The sequence below is a fragment of the Coenobita brevimanus genome, chromosome 97, assembly GCF_032717465.1.
Source record: "Coenobita brevimanus isolate Jiangsu-jjx chromosome 97, ASM3271746v2, whole genome shotgun sequence".
NCBI lineage: Eukaryota > Metazoa > Arthropoda > Malacostraca > Decapoda > Coenobitidae > Coenobita > Coenobita brevimanus.
Window position 1 is genome coordinate 16,756,140 of NC_137050.1, and position 27,795 is coordinate 16,783,934.

Genomic DNA, 27,795 nt, shown 5'->3' on the forward strand with positions numbered 1-27,795 from the left:
AGTATCCAGAACACTAAGTAAAGGATGAGGTTCAATAGTGAGGAGCTGGCTGAGTTTGCGGTTCAGGCTGGAGACCATGAGGGCCGCCTTACTCATAAGCCACCAGCAAGAACACTTTATGACTCAGGTTAGATAGTGTTATGGCTACTATTGTAATACCGGTATATTCTTTTGTTGTCCAGATTCTGTATTCTTTTCTTGCTAATTTTTATCATGTTCTGTTATAGCAGGAATGTTGTTCTTAGGAGTGGAATACAGTCAGGATTTAAGAGGAAGACTAATACCTTGACCATATGATGTATACATAGAAGTATCAACATAATATACTGTATTATTGTTTTTGTAGTCTCACCCCATCATGGGTGAGAATAATGTCTGAGATGATTATTTTGTGCAGGTAGATAATACTTGTATTATTTTACTGAAGATTACTTTTTCCTACAGCTTACAAGGAACGCTGGTTCAAGCTGAAGGCAAACTTCTTATTCTACTATCGCCTAAATGAATTTGGTGCTGTTGATAAAAATGAGGTTAGTATCCATGCTTTGTGTTATCGTGTTGTTGATAGTCTTCTCAAGGTATTGATTGTTCGTAGATGTTAGAAACAATCCAATCACAACAGTATCCTCATCCTGTCCATTGTTCCTTGATACCAGAAACATTAACCCCTTCTTGACAGCGGTGTTTCCTTTTGTATATTCTGGCAACCTCCAGACATTTTTATTCTGCTTGAGAAACTTTCCAAACTGGCTGTCATATAAAATAATTTAGTACTGCACGAGGTAGGTATAAATATAAAATGACATCATTGTACTAAAGAGGTTAAATGGTTCATTGCTGATACCTATGTTATCATATGTGTTTCATGTAGAATACATTATCATCCATCCATCTATCATCCAATCCTACGTTGCCCCATGAGGAGTGTAGGAGCCTGAGGCTAGGCAAGTTGGTCCTGACATTTAAGATGAGAATGACCAGCCTCACACATCCCTTAGTGGCATTACATGAGTAACAAACCCCAGCCACCCCTTGGATATAAACCTTCACCGGCTCAATCCGATTGGAGCTCCGTAATTACCCACTAAACCACCAGGCGCCAAAATTTGGTTAAATGGTTACCACCCAGCAGTGTAAATGGTTTCCTGGTGTACAGGAAATCATTTGGCTTGTCACTCAGTGTAGAGTCACCCACGGGTAGAAGGAAGAGGAAAGAATGAAGGAAAAAAAGACAGAAGAGGGAGCATAAAGTCACCTGTAGGCAGAAGGACGAGGAAAGAATGAAGGAAAGAAAGACAGAAGAGGATGAAAGGAAAGAAGGATGGAGGAATGGAAAGGGCAGACACCCGAGAGCAGCACTACATCAAGTGAGTGGATGGTGAGCGACTCCACCTACCACATAATTCTGAAACACTAAATATTTCCACCATGCATGGATGCCTGCAGCGTGTGAAAATTTCTTTGTACAGTACCTGAAAGTATTATTAAGGTTATACAGTCCACTCGCTTAATAGGCATGAATTTGGGCGGTAGAAGACTTCGCTGTCTAAAAATTCTGAACTTTGCAAATAACCTACCTTATGGGGAAAATTCACCAAAAGGCACTCATTTGGCCAGTACTCTGTCATTTTGCGTATGTATTACAGGACATTAAACACAAGTACACAGTAAATATAACCCAAACGATAGTCTTTTATCTTAAATCTATGCAGGAAAGGCTTAGTTGACTTGAAGAGATGGGGTTCCGAGGCAGGGCGAGGCATTTACAGTGCCCTTACCCCAGCACCTTCCGCACCTCCCGACTCCACCACCACCACCACCATGAACCCCTCAATGTCCAAGACAGACACAACAGATGCACCATTGCTGTCATCCTCGGCTGATGTTGAGGGCTCTGGATCTTTTTCATCTTGTGGAGTAGAGAAGGTGGTGATCAGAGTCTGATGCCTTTGGTTCACTTCCTCGGAATGCCTGTCTTGGTAGTAATGGAGGCTGTTTTCTGTGGCATCTAGAACCTCTTGAGGTCTCACTTCACAGTTCTTGTTCATTGTCACATGATCTTTAAAACTCAGAGGCTGCCAGGATTGTGGATATGTTTCGGATTGGTAGATCTTCACTATCCATTGCCACAGTTTGTGACAGTGATACAGGTTGCTCTCTACAAGAGTAGGTCACCACACCAGATTCGGCTCACTTTGCCACCCCGATTTCACATTTTCAAAGCCAACTCGCGCACTGCCAATTACTGTACGTAATTTTTTCATCCCCCTGTCGCGCTATAGTCGTTTTGCATCGTAGAAATTCGCATATCAAGCGAATGGACTGTAACTTGTCACATCAAAATGAATCATGTAGCTGCGTAGATGCAATATATTACTGTAATTTCTAACGTTGAAGTATTGAACAGGAGATAAGCATAACCCATTTATCTCTGAGGCATCTTTTATTTTTTATTCTGACTAACATCAAGTACTTTTATTCAGTTCAGGACAGGCTTTCCCAGGCTGTAGAGTTTAATACAACTGCATAAATCTGTTGTTTTTATATTTGTAAAGAAGGAGACTTATTTTCTTCCCCAGGTAAGTTATTAGAAATATGCAATGAGATTAGTAGTGAAAGAAGAAAAAGATGAATACAGTAAAACCTCGATATAACGGACTTCAGTAGACCGGAATTCTTTTATCGGAATTGAGGAACTGCCGGAATAAATTCTTATATATCGGAAAAAGTCTGATGAAGCCAGGGGCAGTCTGGACTGCTTGACCACATCAGCTATGTTCACCACAATAAGGTAAATAAAGGACAGTTTTATCAGTGTACAGTACAGTATTATTTTATATATTATACCATTTGTTTTAATATAGTGAAGGTATAGTACAGTAAAGTACTGCAATGGTAGTGAAAACAGTTTAAAAACCGTTGCTGCGATCTGGACTAATGTCTGATAAATAGGAAAAGGTCCAGGATTGCAGGGGGAAGTCTGGATGTCGCTTTTATTAGAATTTCACTTTTTTGGCATGGTTTGGGCCCCAATTAGTCCATTATAGTGAGGTATTACTGTATTAATATGAGAAAAAAATTAATGTAATCCCTGAATATTAGAAACCATTATGGAAAGAGGTGCAGAAATGTAGGAGCGAATGTGGAAATGTGAATGTGAAAATGTGTGTGATGGATTGAAGGATGCCAACTAATGGAAAAGAAATCATTAGGATTTGGAAAAAATGCTTTAATAAATTGTTGAGGGGAAATGATGAGCAGAGGGGTAACAATATTCACTTGGGTATGATGCACGAAGAAGGAATTTGGAGCTTGATATTGTAACAGTGTCAGAAATGAAGAATGCTGTGAAGAGGTTGATGAATGAGAAGGCAGCAGGTTTTGATGGGGTATATGTAGAAATATGTAAAAAATTGTACTGGAGAAAATAGAATGCCTTGTTTGGGAAGTATGCCAGAAGATATGGATGAATGGAGTTGTACCTCTGGTGTGGAAGAAGGCTGCAATTTTACTTTTCAACAAAAATAAAGGTGGCCAAAGTAAATGCAGAAATTATTATGGGATGTGTGTACTGAGTGTGGAGGAAAGGAATGTGGAAGAATAATTATAGAAAAGGTAAGTAAGATATGAAAACCCTCTAGTGAGCGATGAACAGGATGGTTTTGGAGTGATAAATGATGCATAGGTCAGATTATTCCATTATGGCAAAGTAAGGGGGCTGATAATTAAGCATCTAATATTCATGTGTTTCAGACAAAATCAAACCTTGAAGAATGTATAATTTTCATTTTCTGTGATTTGAATATGCATTATTGAAAGCCTGTCATCCCAGACACATGCAACAACAGGACTTGGCAACAGTGTGGTACTAAACATGTGAAAGTGATGGTAATGATAGGATTGTGAGGGTTGGAGAGGATGGAAGAAAATCTTGATCTTAGAGGATGTACAGTTACCAGCACAGATAACTATTATAGTGGCCGTCGCGTTTTGGAAGATACTGCAATAGTGCGTTTGTTTACACTGTAGCTTCAGAGATATGAACCAGCTGGAAAACCCCATTGTTATAATCACGTCAGTATTCATACAGGCTGAAGTGGTTGTATACTATATTCAGCATGTATATATATATTACATCCCCATGTAATATAGCAGCAGTACATGTAACATATATACAGTAGAGCCCCGCCATCAGCAGTGTCATTGTTCACAGTTTCATGGTTAGCGGTGGCCTTCAGATATTCCCAAACACCAGGCTTCGCACAAAAACCCCTCAGATTGCAGTGAGAAAAATGTAAACAAACAGCGTGCACTGAAGGCGATCATAACTTGTTTGCTGCCATTGCCTCAGACCCTCTGTGTTCCGTGCATTGTGTGTTTTTACCTGCTCCTGGAGCCTTTATTTTCTGTGCCTTGCTGCTCGCGTTCCTGGTTTTGCTCTCGCGCTATGGCTTCTTGCTGCTCTGGAGGTTTGGGAAGCAGTCCTGGGGGTGAGAGAGGGGATGGTAAGAGGTCAGAACTGTCAAGTACGAAAGGTAAGGGGAAAGTGAACCATGGGTATTAGAGGTAGTTGGCATGGGACCCTGAACCAATTAGCCCATTTCCCATAGAATCAGTGCCCAAACTTTAGCAGTTTCATGGTTTGCGGTACTTTTCACGGAATCAGTTTGGTGCAAAACGCAGGGCTCCACTGTACAGTAATCTCTGTCATTCGTTGTCACAATATCCAGCCCAGCACAATATCTGGTGCATTTTGCTCAGTTCTGTTAAAACAATATCCAGCCAAATTAGGCATTATCCTGCTCAGAAACGTGAAGCAATCGCCGATACAATGCATATTTTGTTGGTGATGTGTATCATCCTGCTCAGACACAGGAGCCAATCGGCACACGGCAGACCCCACAGCATGCCAGCTAATCACAGTGTGTGTTGAGAGTGGCCCACCCAATGCACCAGACCTACTTTCACTCTCTCATTTTCTCCCTTGGACACCTTATAGTGCATTGTGCATTAGTGACCCAAGAGGTGGCAACCCGCTAGTGCTGTGGCTTAGCCTATGACCCTCCATGCCTCGCTCGTTGCGATAGTTTTGTGACTTCTCTTCTTGCCCCTCAGTGCTCCTTGCCATAGTGCTCTAAATACTATGAAGTGAGGACATATCTGTATGTTGTGCATTTGTGGCCACATGTGATTAAGTTCACTGTACTGCATAGTGTATTGCTCAACATTTTGGCGATGCCAAGACTAGGTGAGTACAGTATGATTGTGGTTATATTATATACTGTATTACTGTACTATTGTATATTTACTGTATCAGTACTGTATTGTATTTTATGCTTGATTTTAATCTTCTGTCTATCTATCCATCTATTGCCAGATGCCATAATCCCATAAGGGGTGGCCATTTGACTCTGAGTTATTGGTTTTACGGGGAGGGGCACTAACCCTCCACCAACCCACTTGTTGACATGTAGGGAACACGTATGAGTTGGTTATATTTAATCTTTTACTCATAGGTAATATGTTGGAAAATTTTTAGGATAGAGGGTCGAGACAAATAGCTTATGGTAGTGACATATTATCCAGCTCTGCATCAAATGGATAGTTGATATGGGGTATCGAAGCAATATCTGGCATTTCGCAATATCCAGTGAGGGGGTTGGCTGAATTACACCGGATAATTGAGAGATTACTATAATTTAGTAGAATAATACACAGGTATATTATTCATTTGGGTAAGTGTTTTGGACTTGGTTCAGACAAGGTGAAACATGAGTGCACTGAAGCAACTGAGATCAGAAGGCCTCTGATCAATAAGCTAGGAAGTTGAGGCATGGTGTGTACACATGAAAACTAAAGCAAAAATATACACAAAATAACATCTATCTATCTATCTATCTATAGCCCGACGCCCTAATCCCGCAAAGGGTGGCCGCAGACAAAACGCCTCCAAGTCACTCTGTCACCCACCATTTGACTACCCTCCCCCCAACTCACCCCCCCCTCCCTCATATACCTCTCAACTCCATCCCTCCACCTCATCCTCGGTCTACCCCTCCCTCTCCCTCCCTCCACCTCACCTACATACACCCTCTTAGTCAGTCTTTCATTCTCCATTCTCTCCACATGTCCAAACCACCTCAGTGTATTTCTCCTAATCTTTTCAACCACATCCACATCTACCCCACAACGTTCCTTCACTTCTTCATTCGTCAACCTGTCCCTCCACGTCACTCCACATGCTCCTCTCAAGTAACTCATTTCCACTGCTCTCACTCTTGACTTGTTCCCCTCTTGCAAGGTCCACGCCTCGCTTCCATACGTCAGGGTAGGGATCACAATACCATCATGCAGTGACTTCTTAACTTCCATACTCACCTCCCTATTTCTCATCACTGCTTTCAGTGTACCAACAACCTTTCTTCCCTGCTGTACCCTTTCACGTACTTCATCCCCCAAAGTTCCATCCTTACTCATCACACTACCCAAGTACTTGAATGCACTCACATTCTCCATATCCTCACCATCCAACCTCACTGCACACTCTGTGACTTCATTCCTCTCAAACACCATAACTTTATTTTTGTTTACATTAACTTTCAGCTTCCTCCTCCTACACACTGTCCCAAATTCATTCACCAAACCTTGCAACTCCCATTCATCTTCACTCAACAATACTGTATCATCAGCAAACAGCAACACCGGAAGCTTCCAAATCTCACCCTCATTCATTAGGGCCACCCCCACATCCACTGCCTTACCTTGCACCTCCTTTACAACCCCATCCATATATATATTAAACAGCCATGGAGACATCACACACCCCTATTTCAGTCCCACATTGAGATCAAAGAACTCACTCAGCTCACCATCCACTCGCACCGTAGCCCTAGCTCCCTCGTACATACTCTTCACAGCACTCAACAATTTCCCCTCCACTCCATATATTCTTAATACCTTCCACATACCTTGCCTATCTATTCTGTCATAAGCTTTCTCCAAGTCCATGAAGGCAGCATACACTTTCCTTCCCTTCTCTAGATACTTCTCCACTAAACATCTTAGAGCAAATATCTGATCTACACACCCTTTTCCCTTCCTAAATCCCCTTGTTCTTCTCCAACTAGCTCCTCTGTCATATGCCTAACCCTATCAATGAGTATTCTACCATATATTTTACCAGTCACACTAAGAAGGCAAATACCCCTATGGTTACCACATACTTCTCTCTCCCCTTTTCCTTTGTACAGAGGAACAATTATACCTGATTTCCAGTCCTCTGGAACCCTTCCCTCTTCCCAAGCCAATCTACACAACTTCCATATCCACTCCATAACAATCTCACCCCCATACCTAAGCATTTCACCACACACTCCATCAATTCCTGGGGCCTTTCCCAACTTAATCTTCTTCATCGCTTCCACTACTTCCAACCTACTGATCTCTTTCTCCCTCCTCTCATCTTTTCTTCTCCCAGCCATTCCCCAACCACTTGTACTGCTCTCACTCTCTACATTCAACAAATCCTCAAAGTGCTCCTTCCATCTCCTCAGTTTCTCTCTCTTCTCCACCAACAATCTATTATTCCTATCTTTCACTCCCCTACTATTTCCCCTTTCACACTGGCTTACTTTCTTTACCTCCTTCCAAAACAATTTCTTACTCTCCCTCCATTTCACACTCAGATTCCTCCCAAAATAACATGATTTGCAGAATTAGTTTAGTATATCAGGCATGGAATCAGATGGCGTTCAAAGTGTTTGAACAAATCTCTTTCCATTTGAAGTTTGGCTAGTAGATGATTATGATTTTGTTTTTCCCTAAACAATTGCTGGTACTAAATTACTGAAGCATGATGTTACTATGAAAAATGAAATGATGAAGAATTTAAAGTACATATTAAAGAATCCCCCTTTCTTTTACACTGACATACACTCTCCTTCCTGTCAACCTCATATGCACCAGGTAGATGTACACACTCTGTTATCCACACCCACATATCCATGCACACATAGCTCTCTCTCTCTCTCTCTCTCTCTCTCTCTCTCTCTCAGTTCACGTATTACACATACTACACACACTTGCCTTGTCAGACTTGCCTCTTCCTTTACTGCATTTTTCTACTTTGCATCATATTTCCTTCTCATTTTCAGTTCATTTCTCACTCATTCTTTCTTCACAAGCTCTCCTATTATTATTTTTCCCCATTTACCATCCCCTCCTCTCACACGCAGTCTTGCTTTTCATACTTCCACACCCTCACAGATTCTGTCTTGTGGATGCCAAGGAAACCAAGGCATTTCTGATTGGTGATTCAGTGGTTTGAAGACAGGATTCTCCCTTTGAAAAACTCTACAGGGATAACAGGAAGGTCAGGACCATTCTGGGGAGCTAGAACAGTAAAAATTGTGAGAGAAGTAGAGATAATCTGAGTAAGGGAAAAAGAAACTGCAGTGACTTCCCAGGTTAGTGTCAATGACCTCTTCCTCAGGAACAGCAAGGTTGGTGCTGTAGAGAAGATTATAGGTGTTGCCATGACTATCACTGACGAAGTAAAGCTCAAGACAGACCGACACATGATAACTGGCATTTTGGCAAGGGTGTTTGCTGGTAATTATGCCACCAGTGATGTAATAGGCGTAAATTCCACGTTAGTTGACATGTGCACCTGGCGAGGATTGAAATTTGTTAGTGCATGTGATGAGTTCTGTGGGAAACAAAAATTTTACCTTTGTGATGGTGTACAATTAAGCGACAGTAGGAAAGCTCACTTTGGCAACTTCCTCTATTAGCAGCATCTTTTTAGCTTGTTGAGGTCAAGCCATGACATGGTGCAAGCATTCCAGTAGACACACAGCATACATGAGTGGATCCCCCTCCAGAGTCAAAGAAACAGCCTCAGAAAGACAGAGTTCCTTTCTCAAAAATATTGATGGCTCTTCACTACAGCTAAAAGATCCACTGAGAGAGAGAGGTGAATCTGTGTCACAGGAGGACTCTGTCTCAAGGCAGGTGGCACTCTGAACCCCAGAGGAGCAGATGTGCTCCTCAGGTAAGGGAATCACAGTTGCTGAATTCTTCCTCAGATGGCAAGCAAGAAACTGGCCCAAGAGAGAAAGAAGTGCCTCCAGATACACCAGTGCCTCCAGGAAGTGGGAACAGCTAAGGAATTCCAGGAAAAGACTGGCTCCCCTTCAGATTGTTTTCTTCGGTGATAGGTCAGTTAGAAACAAATTGCTTGAACTCAAGGCACTCATGGCCGCGGAATATTTTGATGTTGTAGTCATTACAGAGTCATTGATTCATAGTGATAGTAGAGATTATGATGGAGAGTTTGAAATTCCATGTTACAGATTGTTTCATAACGACCATACTGCATGAGAAGGGGGCAGGATATTAACCCTTTAGATGTGACAGTCCGTGGGGACGACAGACCCAGGTAGACTGTCAAAATGTACCCCCAAAATGAAATTGTTCAAATGAACATGTGAATTGCCTTTTCTTTGCTGGGTGGATCAGGGGGCATCTGTATCTGTGAAAAACAGTTGACCAGACCAATATTTTGTGCTGGAAAATGCTGTTTGTTGTTAAAAATACTGTATATATATATATATATATATATATATATATATATATATATATATATATATATATTTATATTTTTCAACTGTAGTTGAACATGGTATCTAAAGGGTTAAAGTAAATCAGTGACAAGTCTAATTCTGTTGGCCATAAAATTAAGCCAAACTATGAATTGTAAGGTATGGCTCATCATCGAACCAATGCAGCATATAAGTTATTTCTTGTAAATGAGTACAGGCTTCACATCAGCTCGCTGACAAGGATGAAGTTATGTACACAGTGTAGTTAGTGTTAAAACTTCTGCAATCCATAGCGACTTCAACTACCACGTTAACTGGGATGGCAGAACAGCAGATACCAAAGGTAGGCATCTTCTTGACTTTTGCTGATGAAATTTATTTGTCCCAGTGGGTAATCAAATGAGGCAATAGCATCCTAGATCTTGTGTTCACTGTGGAAGATAAAAGTGTTACCATCTTGTCTGTTAGTAAGCCACTGGGAAGTAGTGACCATAACCTGGTTAGTTTCTCTCTATGTATTCGTTGTAAAAGTTTGTCTGGGCCTCGTAAAAGAAAACTAGACATTCATCAAGCTGAATTTACAGGTTTTAGAGAAAGATTTATGAGTGTTTGACTAGACAGCAGTAATGTAAGTGTAATGTATCACTCATTTAAAGAACAGTTTTCAGAATGACAAGCTGCGTTCATGCCCTCTGAGCCCACTTAACCAAACTTATTTCATCCAAAATGGCTTAATAATGAAATATCCACTGTAGTTAAAAGAGAGGAAGCCTGCATTCAGGAGGGTCAAAAGCAGTCAGGATCAGATTGATTTGGACTCCTACAAGATTGTATGTAGGAGAGTGAAATCTTTGATAAAGTTGGCTAAAAGAAATGAAGAAATCCAGGTGGCATTATGATGCAAAGAGAGACCTAAAGAGTTCTTCAGCCATGTAAACTGTAGGAAATCTTTCAAAACATAGTATTACACCACTTAACCCCTAGGCGCTGGTCCACAGCATTTGACGTGTTGGTGGAGGCCTATGGTCCACGTCATATGACATTTTAATTTTTCGCGGGCATGTTTGACTGAGTATTGCCCCGGCATGGCTGGTGCGCGGGGTAATGCTGGCTAGCTGGGGGGAGGGGGTGGGGGTGGGAGGGCATCCCAGCAGTGAGGAGGGCTGTGGTGGAGGGTGGTGGGAGGCCTGCGTAGGGAGAGTGTGGCCTTGGAACCAGCTGATACTGGTTCAGGGTTGGGGTAGTGGTCGGGAGGGGTGGGGTGGGGTGGGGTAGAGTGGTTGGGAGGGCTACTAGGAGGCCCTGAGGGGTATGGGGGAGAGTGTATGGGTGCTTGAGTACACTTGTACCGACCTTAGGGAGTATCATACTGTCGAGAGTTACTAAAAACAGTGAAATAATATGTAAACAGTGTGTAAATAATAGTGAATAAATAAATAGACATAATTTCTTAGAAAATAAGAATCATGGAAAACATAAAATAAGCCAGTCTTTATTAGTTACTTTCTTGTGTTTTTTTGCTATTTTAGTTGTAATATTGTGTTCATACGGCATTGTGAATTAGTGAGAGAAACAAATACACACTTTGGCATGAGGTAATCATCCCTCTTCCCTCCACCAACACCACCACGACCTTGAACATGCTCAGCCCAGCTGCCACACACCGGCTCCCTCACACCAAACCACCACCTCCAAATCGCCAGCAGAGAATAAGTACGCACTTTTTATGTGTTTTTTGTTATTTGCGATTGATTTGTAATGAAAAAAAAATATTGGGGGGAAAATCGATTATCCTGAAAATAACCCGGTTCTGGGTCTTGGATAGGCCAACCCATGCCCGGCGCCTAGGGGTTAAGGATCAGTTAGGTGTAATGCAGATCTCGTACATGGATATGGCCAGCACTCTAAATGACTATTTTGCTTAGGTCTTTACATTAGAAGATAGTCTTGACATGGCAAGATCAGTGCTGGCCCATGAGAGTGAAGATTACATCATCCTTAGATGTACACCTGAGGAGGTGGCAAGAAGAATCAGCGCGCTAAATATTTACAAGTCACATGGCCCAAATAAAATCCTTACAAGAGTTCATAAATAGGTGCATGACCAAGTAGCTCCTTGAAGAAGTTTTCAACAAGTCACTGAGAACAGGGAGGTGTCAGATTACTGGAAGTTTGCAGATGTGACCCCAGTCTTTAAGAGGGGGGTTCAAAAATGTCCTGAGAATTATCATCCAATGAACCTGACCTCTGTTATAATAAAACTGTTAGGAGGAACGATTGTAGACAGGGTAGTCAAACACCTGGAAATCACAGCCTAATTATCAACTCCCAGCATGGATTCAGATGACATAGATCATGCATAACCTACATAATCAGATTTTTTCCACAAAATGTTGAGTGAGTATGACAGGAATAAAGCAGTACACATCCTTAAATTAAATTTTTAAAAGGCATTCGACTAAATACCTCATATCGGACTAATGTCAAAAGTGTGTGCACTTAGTATTATTAGGGAAATTACACACTGGATAGAAAACTGGCCAACAGATAGGAAACAGCAAGTATTGACCAATAGAATTTCTTCTGATTGCGTACTAGTCACTTGTGGAGTTCCATGTGGGTCAGTTTTTGTCGACTCTTGTTCATTTATTTCAACAACATAGACATTGGTCTGTTAAGTGTGGTCTCAAAGTTTGCAGGTGACATCACTCATAGAGCAAATATGAGCAGTCTTGAAGGGTTGAAGATCTCCAGGCAGACTTTTGTAAGCTATCTGAATGTTCTGAGACATGGAATATGTTATTTAACTTGGAGAAATGCAAGGTAATGCATACTGGCCATGCAAATCATGGGTCAAACTAGTCACTTGGGGAGAACTTTGAGGATTTGGAAAAGAATTTGAGTGTACTATTTAGTAATGATCTAAAATTCATCAGAAAGTGTATCGAAGAAGAGAAAGAGGCCCAGAAGTTGTTTGGCTACATCCAGAGGCAGTTTTGCTGTAGGAATAAAGAGATTGTTCGTACACTCTGTAGCTCTTTAATATGGCTGCTTCTGCAGTACGCTGTGCAGTTCTGGTCACCTACACTTAGGATAGACATAGACTGAAATGAAACGAGTCCATGCTAGAGCTAGAAAACTTTTCCAAGCATCTGAGACTGAGTTATCAGGATTGCCTGAGGGTGCTGGGACTGTTTTCATTAGGAACTCGTAGACTGCGAGGCCACCTTCTTGAAGTACAGTACTTAAAACACTTGATTGTGTTTTACAGTCTTGACCACAGAAAGTTATTTAGTTTCAGCATGAATTCAACGTGCAACTGTGAGTGGAAGTCGGAACTGAAAAGATTTAATACCTGTAAACTGTACGTGAAAACTTTGTCAACAGTAGAGCAGTTGTAAAGATTCCTCAGAAGGATCTTACTCACACTAGAATGATTGAGAATTGGATGTGCATTCCCAGGTGGATGCAAGGTGTCTCCTTGGTCTGTGGACTGCAAGGTCTTTGAGATACTAACTCCTCCCTTCCCCCACTCCTTCTCTCTCTCGTGTCTCGTTGGTCTGGACTGCAAGATCTTTCAGATACTAACTCTCTCTCTCTCTCTCTCTCTCTCTCTCTCTCTCTCTCTCCTCCTCCTCCTCCTCCTCCTCCTCCTCCTCCATTACAGTGGCAGCAGTTACAAAATGACCTTAGTACTTTAGCAAACTGGGCAGAAAAATGGCAAATGAAATTCAACACAGAAAAATGTAAAGTACTTCATATTGGAAGTAACAACATCCATGCGAATTACAAAATGAACAATATCCAGTTATCAAGTACAGACAGTGAAAAGGATCTTGGTGTGATAATATCAAACGACCTACTGTAAAACCAAGTAAGCAGTGCACCGAGGCTGTTAAAATTGCAAACAAGCTTGTGGGTTTTATTGGAAGAACTTTTGAGTTTAAATCAGAAAAAGTCATACTTGCCTTGTACAACTCGCTAGTGTGCCCACATCTTGAATATTGTGTGAAGTTCTGGTCTCCATACTACAGAAAGGACATTGAAAAATTAGAGAAAATTCAGCGAAGAATCACAAAAATGATACCATGACTTAGAAATAAGTCATACGAGGAATGCCTTGAAGAACTTAAATTATTTAGCCTAACGAAGCGCAGGTTAAGAGGGGACCTTATTAAAGTTTTTGAAATCATGAAGGGATATGACAACTTAGATGTGAATAAATATTTTGATATAGACCGGTCGAGTCAAACCAGAAGTAATGGCTTCAAAATTATGGGAAAGCGTTTCCAAACCCATGAAGCAAAATACTTCTTCTTTAACAGAGTTGTAAATATCTGGAACAGATTACCCTCAGATACTGTGAACAGTATCTCAATTGAGACATTCAAAAACAAAATAGACAAGTATTTGCACAAGAATCCTCAGCTAACTCTGTTTCTGTCCGAATAACTTGTTTTTATAGCTTCATGTAAGTTCATTCCCCTTCTGTCTACAAGACACCCCGTAAACAACATGTCAGTACGTAGTGTCGTGTCACGTCATTATACATTTTTCAATTTATTCAATGCAAATAAAGTAATTTAAGCACAGATTAGGATCTGCACAGATAGCCCTGAGTTAACAGTCACTACTCTTACTTCCGACCTGTGATGGGCTGTGGATCACTGAGGGTCCTTGTTAGTCAAGTGACCACCATCGGGATTTTTTTTAATGTACCATGGGTCACTGGTTCAGGATGAAACTCGTGTACTTGTCCCTCATGGGAGAGTTCCTTGTCTCAGTGGAGTGAATGGAGCTAGGGCCTGATTGAATGCTGCCTACCTTAAAAGCGCCAGGCAAGCTGTCGCAACACCCCTAAACATCCACATTGTGCAGTCCCCTCGTGTCTACAGGACACCCCGTAAACTTAACATAGCGTTGCATCATGTCATTATACATTTTTTTATTTACTCAATGCAAATGAGGTAATACACAGTAAGCACAGATTATGATCTGCACAGATAGCCTTAAGTTAGCAGTCACTACTCATACTTTCGACCTGTGATGGGCTGTGGATCACTGAGGGTCCCTGTTAGTCAAGTGACCACCATTGGGATTTTTTTTAATGTACCAGGGGTCACTGCTTCAGGATGAAACTTGTGTACTTGTCCCACATGGAAGAGTTCCTTGTCTCAGTGGAGTGAACGGAGCTAGGGCCAGATAGAATGTTGCCTCCCTAAAAAGTGCCAGGCAGGGCTGCTGCACCACCCCTAAACATCCACTCTGTGCATTGTACACCCACACTGTGCACTGTGCAGTCCCCTTTGTCTAAGACACCCATCTTATATATTTTTCAATCTCCCTAATGCAAAGAAAGTAATATAAGCACAGATTAGGATCTGCACAGATAGCCCGGAGTAAACGGTCACTGCTCTTACTTTTGACCTGTGATGGCTGTGGATCACTGAGGGTTCCTGTTAGTCAAGTGACCACCATCGGGATTTTTTTAATGTACCAGGGGTCACTGCTTCAGGATGAAACTTGTGTACTTGTCCCACATGGGAGAGTTCCTTGTCTCAGTGAAGTGAACGGAGCTAGGGCCTGATTGACTGCTGCCTCCCTAAAAAGCGCCAGGCAAGGCTGCCGCACCACCCCTAAACATCCACATTGTGCAGTGTGTAGTTTCCAGGTTATGTCCACAAACTTCGCATTAACTCCATGTACCGGTTTATAATGTCATGCTGTAACTATTAGTTTATTTGATTACTTTCTCTTTCAGGTTACTCAATCGGGTAGCTTGTAGACAAAGTATTATAGAATGTGACTTTTCCTTTCCAGTATTTCCTTTCAAATTTCCATGCCAGTTTTTCCATGCTGCGTGGTGTTTTTTCTCACTTTTTCCTGGAGGGTTTGGTGGTGGGGGGAGCCTTCTTGCTTTACGATCCTTATCCTTCAGCATGTAGAGTTAGATCTTGTAGTCATAGTTTTCTCTGTAAAAAGCAGCCTCGAAAGGACCATAAGGTCTGTTGCTGTTTGCTTTCCTATGTTTCCTCGTCCTCCTCCTCCATCTTTCCTTTCCTTTCCTTTCCTTTCCTTTGAGTCCCTCCAGGTTCTCTTGCTATGAGTGAAGAATGGATTATTGACTATACAAAATGGAAAATGTGAGTGCATTTAAGTACTTGGGTAGTGTGATAAGTAAGGATGGAAGTTTGGAGGGTGAAGTGCTTGAAAGGGTACAATGAGGAAGAAAGGTTGCTGGTTCCCTGAAAGCAGTGATAAGAAACATGGAAGTGAAAAAGTTACCGCATGACAGTATTGTGATAACAACTCTAACATATGGAAGTGAAGCTGGAACCTTGTTGGAGGGACACAAGTCAAGATTGAGAGCAGTGGAAATGAGTTATTTGAGAGGAGCCTGTGGAGTCATGGAGAGACAAAATGACAAACGAGGAAGTGAAGGAGCATTGTGGTGTGGATGTGGCTGTGATAGGAAGCATTATGAGAAACATATTGAGATGTTTGGCCATGTGGAGAGGATGCAGAGTGAGAGACTGAGGAGAGTGTATGTGAGTGAGGTGGAGGGGGGAGAGGGAGGGGAAGGCCAAGGATGAGATGGAGAGATGAAGTGGAGTGGTATATGAGAGAGGGGGGTGCAAGATGGGAACATGGCAGTAAAATGACGGGGAACAGGGCAACACAGAGATGATTTGTTTGTGGCCACCCCTTATGGGATTAAGGCATCTGGCAGTAGATAGAAAAATCTGTACGTTATTTTCTGCCACTTCCTTTTCCAGTAATTCTTTCATTACCAGTATTTAGTGACCTTAATGTGAATTCTCATGGTTTATTGTCTTATTCTTCCAGCCGAGTGGTGTCTTTGTTTTAGAAAACATTGACATAAAAAGAGAGGAAGTTGCTGAGGCACCATTTGGATTTGCTATTCAGTGGAAGGTAAGACATTTTGCTCGGAAGTATTTACTGAACGGTAAAGTGCTTAGATATATTACGTTATATTATGTTCCTACATCCAGATCACACTGTTGGAGTCACTCTTTCCTTTGTCTCTAAGTGATCAAGGCTAATAATATACATGTTGCACATACACAGTCATGTTTACTTTTATGTTGAGAGCCCATTGATCATGCTAACTTGTGTAGGTCTTTAACTAGATGGCAGCCTGCCACCAAGCATTTTGAGATGCCAGTTATTAGTCCATATGTCCCTACTGTTTCCAAAGGCATTAATGCCAACTACCCTGGAACAGTAAATAATACCTTGGGCTACAAGAAACAATTTGGCTTATCACAGTGGAGAATCACTTTAATGTAACATTATATCAGATGAGTGAATTGTCATAACTCTGCTATGATGGGGTGACTGTGTTGCAGTACATGTTAATAGATACAGTGCTTAACCATCATTATGCCTAATGACCATGGGAGGGTTGCCTAGAGTGTTAACACCACCATCGTGGGGAGACACATTGGAAATAGTAATGATTATGATACCTCCAACAGGATGACCCAGAACGAAAGCATTTATTTTTAGCCCAATCAGAGGCCAGTGCCATTACCTGGATCAGCAAGATTATTTATGCCAGGTGAGTCATCATTTCTTGTGTTGTAACCTGCTTGCCATTCATTTATTAGCTACTGATTTCTTGGATTATGGCTAGAATTGGGATAGTACAGGTATTCCTCACTTTTTTATTGGAATGCATTGCACAGAACCTAAGCGTATAACAAGCATTCATAAATGCAACTGATAACAAATTGAATTCAGGGGAGAAAAAAGTGAGAGTTTACTGAAAACCTATCTTTGGATTTTTCTTTTCTATACGGCAGTTATAGTTCATAAAGTTTACAGGGGGTGTGGGCAAAAAATCATGATTTTAGGTAGTTAGGTTCGGAGGCCCTGGACCCAAACTAATTTTTTCCATAAGAAGTACAGTTTAAATTTCGATGTTTTCAGTTTCAGTGCAGTTTTTTGGTACATATCCCCATCAAATTTGAGAATCCACTGTATATATATATATATATATATATATATATATATATATAAGTGGCCTAACAGTTGTAAAAGAAGCTAACCTTAGCCTAACACCTGTAAATAACTCACTGAAATCAACAAATAAAATCTGAAAATTGTCAACTATAAGTCTGGAAAAAATCAGGCTTAGTAAACTGTACCCCAAAATGACAATGTTCACCCCACCAGTGGCTAAAACACATTAATCTAAGTCTAAAATCAGTTTATAAATCAACCAAAAACACACAGTTTTAGTCTAAAATATCGTCAAAATCGGGGGGGGGGGGATCAAAACCCATCGTTAAACCATGGTTTGGCCATTGTTAGGCAAGGTATGTTGGTATTTCTACCCCTATCGTTAAGCCGGGGTATCGTATATCAAGGTATACCTGTACTGTTTATGTATATGCTTTCGGATATGTTAATAACTTGTTTGTTATGGCGTTTTGCATTGTATATAGTTTAAAAAGTGTCTGTCTTGTAGTTTTAAATTTCTGTATTGCATTGATTTAAGCTGTTGTATCCATTCTTATTTTTGCAGCTATGGGCATCTGAGGAAGCAGCTGTATGATATGAGATCTCAGATTAAGAGGAGAACAGGGGAGGTAAGAGAAAAGAATTTGTTAACAGCGTACAGTAGCTAATTTGATATATCCTTGTGCACACTCACTTGAGATAGTGCTGCCCATTCCTTCCTTTATCGTTATCATTCTTTTTCCGTGTCTTTCCTCCTCTCTTCCTATTTCTCCCATTCCTCTTTGCTTTTATTCTTCTTTCCATGCCAGGAGGCTCTGCACTGAATGACAAGCCTAATGGTTTCCATTAACCCAGGAAGCCATATACAATACAGAGTTGTAACCATATAACCAGATAAAGAGGTAACCATATTACCATATAATGAGGTATTGTGGAGCTTAGCATGGTGTCCCAGTGAACGAAGTGAGGAGACACAAATGCGGCATCCATCAGGGAACCAAACCTCCTTACTGTTCCTCATGCCTTGCTATGGAGAGGTACTATCTACCACAGGGAAACATTAGTTCATTGCACTCAGTGGCCCTCCAGTGGGGGTTGCTTGCATGCAGTTGATGGGTCTGTTCAGCCAAACAGACTGGGTTTACTCAACAATAACCTTATTGTTTAGTAAAATCCTAGTTGGTAGTTTGAGTTGTTTTTGCTTTTGTTTTCATTTTTGGAGGCTCCAACATGCATGCATGCATCGGCCTTGTTCACCTAATGGCGGCTGTCCATGCTGCTTGATCTCTGGCAGCTGCCCTATTTAGTCCCTTAACCTTGAGGTCACACTTTATGACCTCGTCCCAGGTCTTTTTTGAACTGCCTCACTACCCTACCCCCAACAGTAACACTTCTCACTTTCTGCACCCAATTATCATTCCCCATCCTCTCCAGATGCCCAAACCATCTCAGTCTACCTCTCCTCATCAGAACACCAATACACTTCAGTCCCATCCTACCTGTCAGCTCTTCCATAGTAAACGTAGCCTCCCAGGTCTTGCACTCAAGGATGCACTGCACATCCACCTAATCATTGCTATTTATTTACATTTGAGCCTGTGAATATCCTCTTCTTTTACTGCCCAGATCTCACAACCATACAACAATACACTTGTAACACATACCACACACAAAGATCCCTTAGCATGGAGGGAGAGCCCTCTCATTGTCAGGAGAGGTAACAGCTCCCAGAACTTCTTCCAACCACTCTTCACTCTAGCCACAAAACTACCTCCAGCCCACCTCCAGCAATAATATGTCTCCCAAATAAAACTACTCCACACATTCAAGAGACTGACCAATAAGTTCAATCCTTTCATGCCTGGCAATGTCCACATGCTCTCCCAGACACCACCCACGTGAAATCAGCATTATCTCGCACTGTACCTCTAATACCACTACATTTGTTATGCATCCACTTATCACAAGCACTGCACAAGATGGAATTGCCTCTATTACCACTACATCTGTTTTGTACCCACTTATCACAAACACTGCACAAGATGGAATTACTTCCTACAGCATTGTGACAAATCACACATGGCCACTCTCCCTAATCTTTGATAGTACCACCCCCAGCCCTAGATAACATCACTTTTGTTTTATCTGCATTTACTCTGAAGCCCTTGTGCCCCATACCATCTCTCCACTTCCTATATTGTACTTTAAGGCATTTGTTTAACGGTTGATGGGCAGTTTCTGGAATGTACTTACATATTCCATTTGCTTCCATTTGCTAAATTAGAGAGAGATTGTTAAAAATAATGTTTGCAAGCAGCTAATTATGTCAGTAAATGTTTGATATGAAAATGAGTAAAATATTTTGTTTGTGGATTTTAACATTTTATTAGTTCATGAATATGCACAGCATGCCCTTGTTTTATGATGAAGATGTGTTTGAAAAAAATTCATCATGTAATGATTTATCATATATTTAGTCTTTTGTAAGATAGGTCTAATAGGGGTATGTTTTTGACCAAGGGTCACCCACCTAGCAATGAAAAGTTTTCACGCTTGTCTGAACTGTTATTTATTTCATTTTGCTGTACTTCACTTGCTGATTTCCCCCCAAAATAAGTCAAGTTTTTCAACTCACATAATCTGGTATCAGTACATTAGTTTTTAAATTTCATTGCATTTGCTGCTTGAGCTCCAACACCACACTGTTGTTCCATCACTGACGCAAACACACCTAGTCATACTAACAAATGACCAGACTTGCATGTGGGCAATTGTATAAGTGAAAATAGCGATTGTACATCAACCAGTGAGACTTCGTACAGGATTACAATGATTGTATAAGTGAAATTTCTGTCATATATCAAAGGATTCCTAACCTTTTCATCATCATATAAGCAATTCATTGTATACCAGTTCAGTGTAGAAGGAGGGGTCTGCTGTATCGTGATTAATATGAATACAGTAATCACTTAGCTTATGAACCCACCAGGATCCACTTGAGCATTTGGATATGCCACTGCCTCAGCCTCAGCGTAGCTCAAGACGACGATTATCCAAAACCTCCCAGTTTCATGTAAGCCTTGAGCAGTTGCATGTGTCTGAGTCATCAGCCCGTCCAGCACTGTCAGCCCCTGCCACCCCCAACATCACCACTCGAGCTTTATTACCACACTCTCCAATAACCCATCATGACAGCCTTACTGCAAAAAGTCCCAGTCTGAGATTACGGTTGTCAAAAAGTCCATCCCAGAGGAGGAGGGAACCAGTTCGATCAGCACCGGTACCACCTCCAAGGAAAAGCAAAAAGCAGTGCTCGGAAAATGAGTAAGTGCTATTTACCACTTTCTAACTACTCAACATTGATAGATGTTTACTATATCTTTGGGTACAGGAGAGAAAGACAGCAGTCTGAATGTTCCTTGCATGTTGTAAAAGTCAGGTTAAGTAAACTGGTGGTGGGACCTTGCAGTGGAATAGAGATGTGGCAACCAAACAGCTTAACAAGTAAGAAGCTTCATTACTCCTGCAATACTGGAAGGACTAAGGAAATATACTGTACAGGGAAAATCAGTTTTCATTTAATCTTCTCATCCCATTTCAGTGTGATAAACTGAGTTAAATGATAACAATCATGAACTATATACTATACACAAAATTGAGCTCAGAGAAAGTTAGGATGATTTTTATATAGTTGAATTAATCGAGCAATGTACACTGGATCACAAGAGTATCGGTGCACAGGGGGTGCGATGCCTGTCGAAAAGGTTCGAACAACTGCTGACATTACCAATGTCTCATTGTGTATCATCAGTGTCTGTCTATATAAACATTACATTTGCTATATGTATGCAAGAGGATATTGCTAGTTGGCAATATGTAACACCTCCCGACATCAGGGCTACCAGTGTGTGGTAGGTCAGATACTAATATTTCATTGACCTTCATTCTGTGGTCCCAGATGTTTCACGCATGTTGTGCACCGATACTTTTGTGACCCAGTGTACCTTATTCTATTTTTAGTGCTGTAATATATTAAGTGCAACTTGGGACTGGTGATAGGTGGGGGCATTCACCATCCACGTACTGAATGTAGTGCTGCTCTCGGGTGAATACCTTTTCCTCACTTCTTTCCTTCCTTCCTCTTCTTTCTTTCCTTCATTCTTTCCTCTTCTTTCTGTCCATGGGTGACTCTACACTAAGTGACAAGCCAAATGGTTTGCTGTGCACCAGGAAACCATTTACTACACTAGGTGGTAGCTCTACAGTATAACCAAATTATGGCACCTGGTGGTGTACTGGGTAATTAAGGTGCTCCAATTGGATTGAACCAGTGCAGGTTTACATCCAAGGGGTGGTTGGGGTTTATTGCTCATGTAATGCCACTGAGGGATGAGTGAAGCTGGTCACTCTCATCTTAATTATCAGGACCAACTTGCCTAGCCCCGGGCTCCCATGCTTCTCATGGAGCAACACAGGATTAGTTGTTGATGATGTATTTTGTAGCAACAGGTTTTCCAGTTGATTGCTCAAAAAGTTAGAAACTGATGTTTTTGCCTGCAGTGATACTCTGGTGAAAAGAAAGGTAGACGAGAATAAGTACTTTCATCGTATCAGATTGTATTGTTTATAAAGACTCCAACATCCTTGCATGTGTCTGCCTTGGTCAGGTAGGGGTGGCTTTCCATGTGGCTTGATCTATGGCAGTCTCCCTGCTCAGTCCCTTACCCCTTTACACTATGATTTCATCCCAGGTCTTTTCAGTCTTCCTCTCACAACCCTACCCCCAATTTTCACATGTCTCACTTTCTGTTGAATTGGTAGAAAGGTGGCCTGCAATCCATTTGGACCCAGGTTCAAATCCTGGCAGGAGCAGGGAGCAATTTATGATGCAGACGTTACTGACCTACTAGAAGACCTGCTGATATGTCGTAAAAGTGTCCTCACCAATACCTGTACACCAGTCATGTATGAGACGGCCCTAGTTTGTATTCAGTATGGACAGTGGGTGTTAGTGCCTAAGTGGTGATGCGTGGAGGTGTATGGTATGTAGGAGGAAACTGTTCTGGGCCTTGGGAACAGGCTGTGAAATCTGTGCCCAAAGTTGGACATTAAAAAAAAAGAAAAAAAAAAAGAAAATGCCTTCCACCTTCTCAGCATGCCCAGACCATCTTATTCTACCTTTCTTCATCACAACACCAATACATTCAAGTCCCATCCTTCCTCTCAACTCTCAGTCACAATCCTAGCCCCCCGTAGGCCGTGAATTCAAGGATGCTTTTACACATTCATCTAATCAGTTTCACTTCTGTGCATCTGATATACTATAGCAGTAGCTGTGTGTGTGTGTTTGTGTGTGTGTGTATATTTTGGGCAGCCGAAACTACACATTCAGATCGCACCAAAATTGACACAAAAATCGCAAAAAGTTTGCTGATGTGAAAAATTTGGTCCCATCACGATTGAAAAACTTCTACTATATTTAATGAACGATCACATTTTGACCAAAAAACGCTGCTTCCGAAGCCTGGCATAGGATCTCAGTAGAATTTTTTGCCCACAGGTACAACTAAAGTATTTCGGACCTGCGTTCGGACAACTTGGGTTCCATTCCCGAAGCTGCAAATAACATGATCAGTTGGTTAGCTGCAAAAAATCCAAGTGACAACGTTATACTAGAACAGCACATAAACGCAAGAGCCCTCTGCAGGAGCAAGCGCTAGGGGCCCGAAGGGTCCACGAGCACTTGTCTTTTCTGAAAATCTCTGTTGGGCTCTCTGATCACAACCTTATCACCTTAACCTATCCTATCACTCCAGTAATACCTATGGACCCTCGTAAGAAGTAACATCTATGACACTTTTAGGCTGCTGACTGGGAGGCCCTCAGGCAGTACATCTTTGATTCTCCCTGGGATAATTACTGCTTCTGTGACAGAGAGCCATCTGTGTGTGCCTTGAGCGTTACAGAGGCCATTCCATCAGGCATGGAAGCACATATTCCTTTTTCTGATCTCCTGACTAATGCAAAAAAAAAAAAATAATAATAAAAAAAAATCATGCTTCTTCTAATGTCCACAAGAAGGATTACAAAAAGACAAGCATCAACCCACCCTTGAATTTCATCTTTTATGTTTCTTCCTGGAATTGTGCTAAGTCTGTTCTTTGCTTTTCTGAGAATAATTTCATTCATACTAAATACACTGAATTCCTCAATTCAGATTCTTCCCACTCCTGGCACCTTGCCATAAGCTTTTGTAACAACTTTACTTCATCCACCATCCCTCCTCTTACCCACTGTGATGGTTCTGTAGCTGTTTGTTCTGCTGAAAAGGGAGAACTCTTCACCCAGACTTTCTCCTACAGTTCCACCATAGACAATTCCGGTGCTGTTCCTCTATCTCTTCCCTCCTGTGATTCGTCATGACTGACAGTAAAATTTCTTCATTAGATGTGGTTTCTGCCCTCACTGACCTCCATACTAATAAGGTTTACTGGCCTGATGGGGTCCCTCCTGTTATTTTCAAGAACTGTGCTTCTGTGCTTTCAGCCTGCATGGGTAAACCGTCATTGCATGTCAACTTGTACTTTTTCTTCTTAATGGAAGTTTGCCCTCATTCAAGAGATCTTGTATTTGTAAAGTTTTTAAATCTATTCTTGTAAAAAGGAGTTAAAACATCTTTCCTATCATAACTTTCTCTCTGATTGCCAGTATGGGTTCCATTTGCCCTCATTCATGAGAGCCTGTATTTCTCAAGTTTTGTAACAGCTCTTACAAAAAGTGTTTAAAATGCCATTCATATCATAGCCTTCCCCCTGATCGCCAGCATGGGCTTTGCCAGGGACGATCCACTCACCTTCCTTTCAGATTCCTGGTCATCCTCATTTCGGGACTCTGGTGAAAGCTTTGCCATTGTATTTGGCGTCTCAAAGGCTTTCAGGTGAGTCAGACTCAAATCTTTAATTTCCAAACTGCCATCGTAGGGTTTCGATCCATCCATCTGTGCCTTCATCTGTAGTTTCCATTCTTGTTGTTCTATAGCTGTTGCTGTAGACAGTCACCAATCTTTTCCTAGAACTGTCATTAGTGGTGTTCCTCAGGGTTCTGTCTTGTCACCAACTCTCTTCCTTCTATTCATTAATGACCTAAGCTGTTCATCTAACCCAATCCACTCATGCGCTGATGACTCATCCTTCACTTTTCCATCCACTTCTTGCAGCATCCATCACAGCAGTTATGTCAACAAACACACCTAATTTCTGACCTGGCTCATATCTCTGATTAAGGTAAAAGTGACCACGTCATTTTTAATGCATTCATGAACATTTAGGAATATTCAACTCGCTCTTGCATCATGTTTGAATATACTTGGAGTTTAATTGTCTTGGGATTTATAATAGAAAGATCATATTACCTCTCTTGCAAAATCTGCTTCCAAGAGAATAAGTGTCTGTAGCTGACTTCATGCCTTCTTCACCCCTGCATAGCTGTTGGCTTCATACAGTACAGGGGTTTTATATACCCCTGTGTAGTGTGGGGGGGCTCCTCACATACAACTTTTCTCAACATTGTTGAGTCAAAGGCTCATCATGTCATCAGAACTCCCCCTCATACTGACTCCCTTTAACCTGTCTCTTCACACTGTTGCATCTTTGTCTTTTCTGTCGCTGCTTCAGTGAACGTTGCCTTTCTGAACTGTCTGCTTGCAATCCTCCTCCATTATGGCAGGCATGTAGCACCCATCTGACAGCAATCTCTCACCCTTTTTCTGTCCAGCTCCCTAATGCAGAGTTAACTGTTACTCCCAGTCCATCATGTGTGCAACAAGTCAACTCTGGAACTGCCTTCGTGTCTTTATTTCCCGCATATGACCTCCAGTCTTTTAAACGCAGTGTATCTGGGCATCTCAAGCAGATCTTGAATTTGGCTTATATATATATATATATATATATATATATATATATATATACAGTATATATATTTTCCTCTTCGTTCTTGGAGAGAACAATCTTGCAGGGTCTTGGCTTTAGGTTCCTTCTAATTTGCACTAAAAAAATAAATAAATAAATAAATGAAGAAAAAATAACAGAGATGAGCCTAAGGCCCTGTAGGCTGTGATGACTTGCACTTATGCTTCACATCACTCATCCAGTTGTTTGTCATCAGTAACTCTGGGTAACCATCGTTGTCTTTGCCATTGCCGTCTTCAGTATCTCATCAGGTGGATCATCTAACCCATCAACACTGAAAGCAGAGATGAATACCCATAATTATGCTGCAGAGTGCATGTAATACCATTGTGTAGTGTGCTAATTATATTCTGGCGAGGTATTTCATTACTAAAGTACTTTGTGTAAGAAATCACTGGTGTTGTTAAGCCATCTCAGACGACAAAACAAGTAAATTCTTATATCTGATGAAGTTTTCAGGCACAGCAATAGGTCTGTAGGTCATCACATACAATACATTGGTTAAATTATGGCTGTAGGGACCCTCTTTGAGAATGGTAAAACTGTTTGCAGATTTCTCAATTTATAGTAGTTTATGTTACCTTCAGAGAGACCACTGCACCAACATAATGGATGGGTATGAGACTTGGTGTGTCATGCATTTGAAGTCATCAGTGAGAGCAGGGGAAATAGAGCCTCTACTGCTTTTGTGTAGGTTGCATAAATTGGATAAGAAACAAAAGATTCATGAATGATGCTAAATACAGAAGTCATGATAAAAAAGAAGAAAAAGAAAAGAAGAGTGTGAACAAGGTGTAATAAAAAAGTTTTGATACTGGTCTTACCAATATGTTATGAGTGGCCTGTGAGAGAATGAATATAACAAGGATGGTGGTGACAGGGGTATATGTGAGTAAGTTTTGATGTAAGATGAGGCATGATAGGCCAAGAAGGATGGATATGGTGGGTGTATGTTTGAGAAAGCTGGGTGTGGAGGTTGAGAAAGGTATGGTAATGTCAAGGGATTGAATTCAGTAAATGAAGTTTGTATGATGATGCATATAACAGATTGCACCTCTTTGTTTTGATAATTGACAGAATTATTCAGAGAGGTGTACCCATGTATCCTAAATGAAAAAAAAATATGCTAAAGAATGCAAAAATGGTTCTGAATGTAAAATGGAGCTAAGACATTGATGGCATGGATGAGGTGTCATTGATTTTGTGGCTTGCTGTCAGGTAGTCCAACTTTATACTTTTTGTTTGTTTCTGTATCCTTCTGCAACTCATCTTTTGGTGGGAAATGGGTTGGGGTGATGATGATGAAAATATGAAAATGGACTCTACAGAGCAAAATGGTAATAGCAGTAAATGTGATTCATTGCTGCCGGTAGAAGAGGTGAATGAATTACTACCTGCCTTTACAGCCCAGTGGTGGTAGAGGAGTTGGTGCCAGGTGTGGGTGGAGTACAAGCCTCATTTAAATGCCACCTCTCTGATGCCTGCACACCTGTCCATGCACCCAGTGACATTCCCAATCTACTTGACTGACCTTATGTCATCACTCTTCATCACATCCATGAATCTCAGCTCATCTTTTGGTTAAGAAACTTGCCAAAGTCCAGTGAGTTAGTGTACATAGAAGTTATTTTACTTGTTATGATACTGTGTTCATTTGAGGTAAACACTGTGGATGCAGAATTGCTCTTTTATTTGTTTGAATTAATATGCAGATGTTGACAGTTAATTTTCTCTATTGTGAGTCTTACTCATTTATGTTCCCCTACATTTTCCATCCTTTAACTTCAGGTGTTGCCCCCCCCCCCTCCCTCTTTTTTTTTTTTTTTCTTTTTTTTTTTCCAAGTGCAGTATTTCCTCATAGCATTATTATACTGTATATTTCATCAGTATTTTACTGTTTATTATATTTATAGCTAACTATATTTGGAATATTCTAAAATAAAAACAGTTATAAAGTTTGTTGGCTATACTCATATACAGATAAAGGCTGTATCAAATGACAAACTGTGTGTGTGTGTGTGTGTGTGTGTGTGTGTGTGTGTGTGTCTATTTGTTGTTTCTTCATCCTTTCATTTTTAGCTGCCTCATGTGCAGCCAGAAGTTGTTAGTTAGGGACAGTGTTTTTAGCTGTAAGGCTTAATATTGTATTACATATTGATGCCTCCAGTGAAGTAATTGTACAGTGCTGTATATAGCCTATTTGATCTGATCTGAGAAGAGAAGAGCCTTGAGCCTTTGAA

The 27,795-nt window shown here is 41.1% G+C and overlaps 1 protein-coding gene across 1 annotated transcript; it reads left to right on the plus strand.

The window, feature by feature from the left end:
• On the plus strand, nt 1-27,312 carry LOC145413709 (uncharacterized). The gene is made up of 7 exons (XM_080283366.1): nt 1-127; nt 445-530; nt 16,449-16,535; nt 17,102-17,184; nt 18,154-18,217; nt 20,578-20,912; nt 26,962-27,312. The coding sequence occupies exons 1-7, from the start codon at nt 25-27 to the stop codon at nt 27,083-27,085; spliced, it is 882 nt and encodes a 293-aa protein (XP_080139492.1). The 5' UTR covers nt 1-24; the 3' UTR covers nt 27,086-27,312.
• The last annotated feature ends 483 nt before the right edge of the window (nt 27,313-27,795 follow it).

Excerpts from the sequence above, each read along its gene's own strand:
- LOC145413709 (XM_080283366.1), top strand. The coding sequence starts at position 25 with ATGAGGTTCAATAGTGAGGAGCTGGCTGAGTTTGCGGTTCAGGCTGGA. Across the intron at positions 128-444 it reads AAGAACACTTTATGACTCAG|CTTACAAGGAACGCTGGTTC; the intron begins GTTAGATAGTGT and ends TTTTTCCTACAG. Across the intron at positions 531-16,448 it reads GTGCTGTTGATAAAAATGAG|CCGAGTGGTGTCTTTGTTTT; the intron begins GTTAGTATCCAT and ends TTATTCTTCCAG.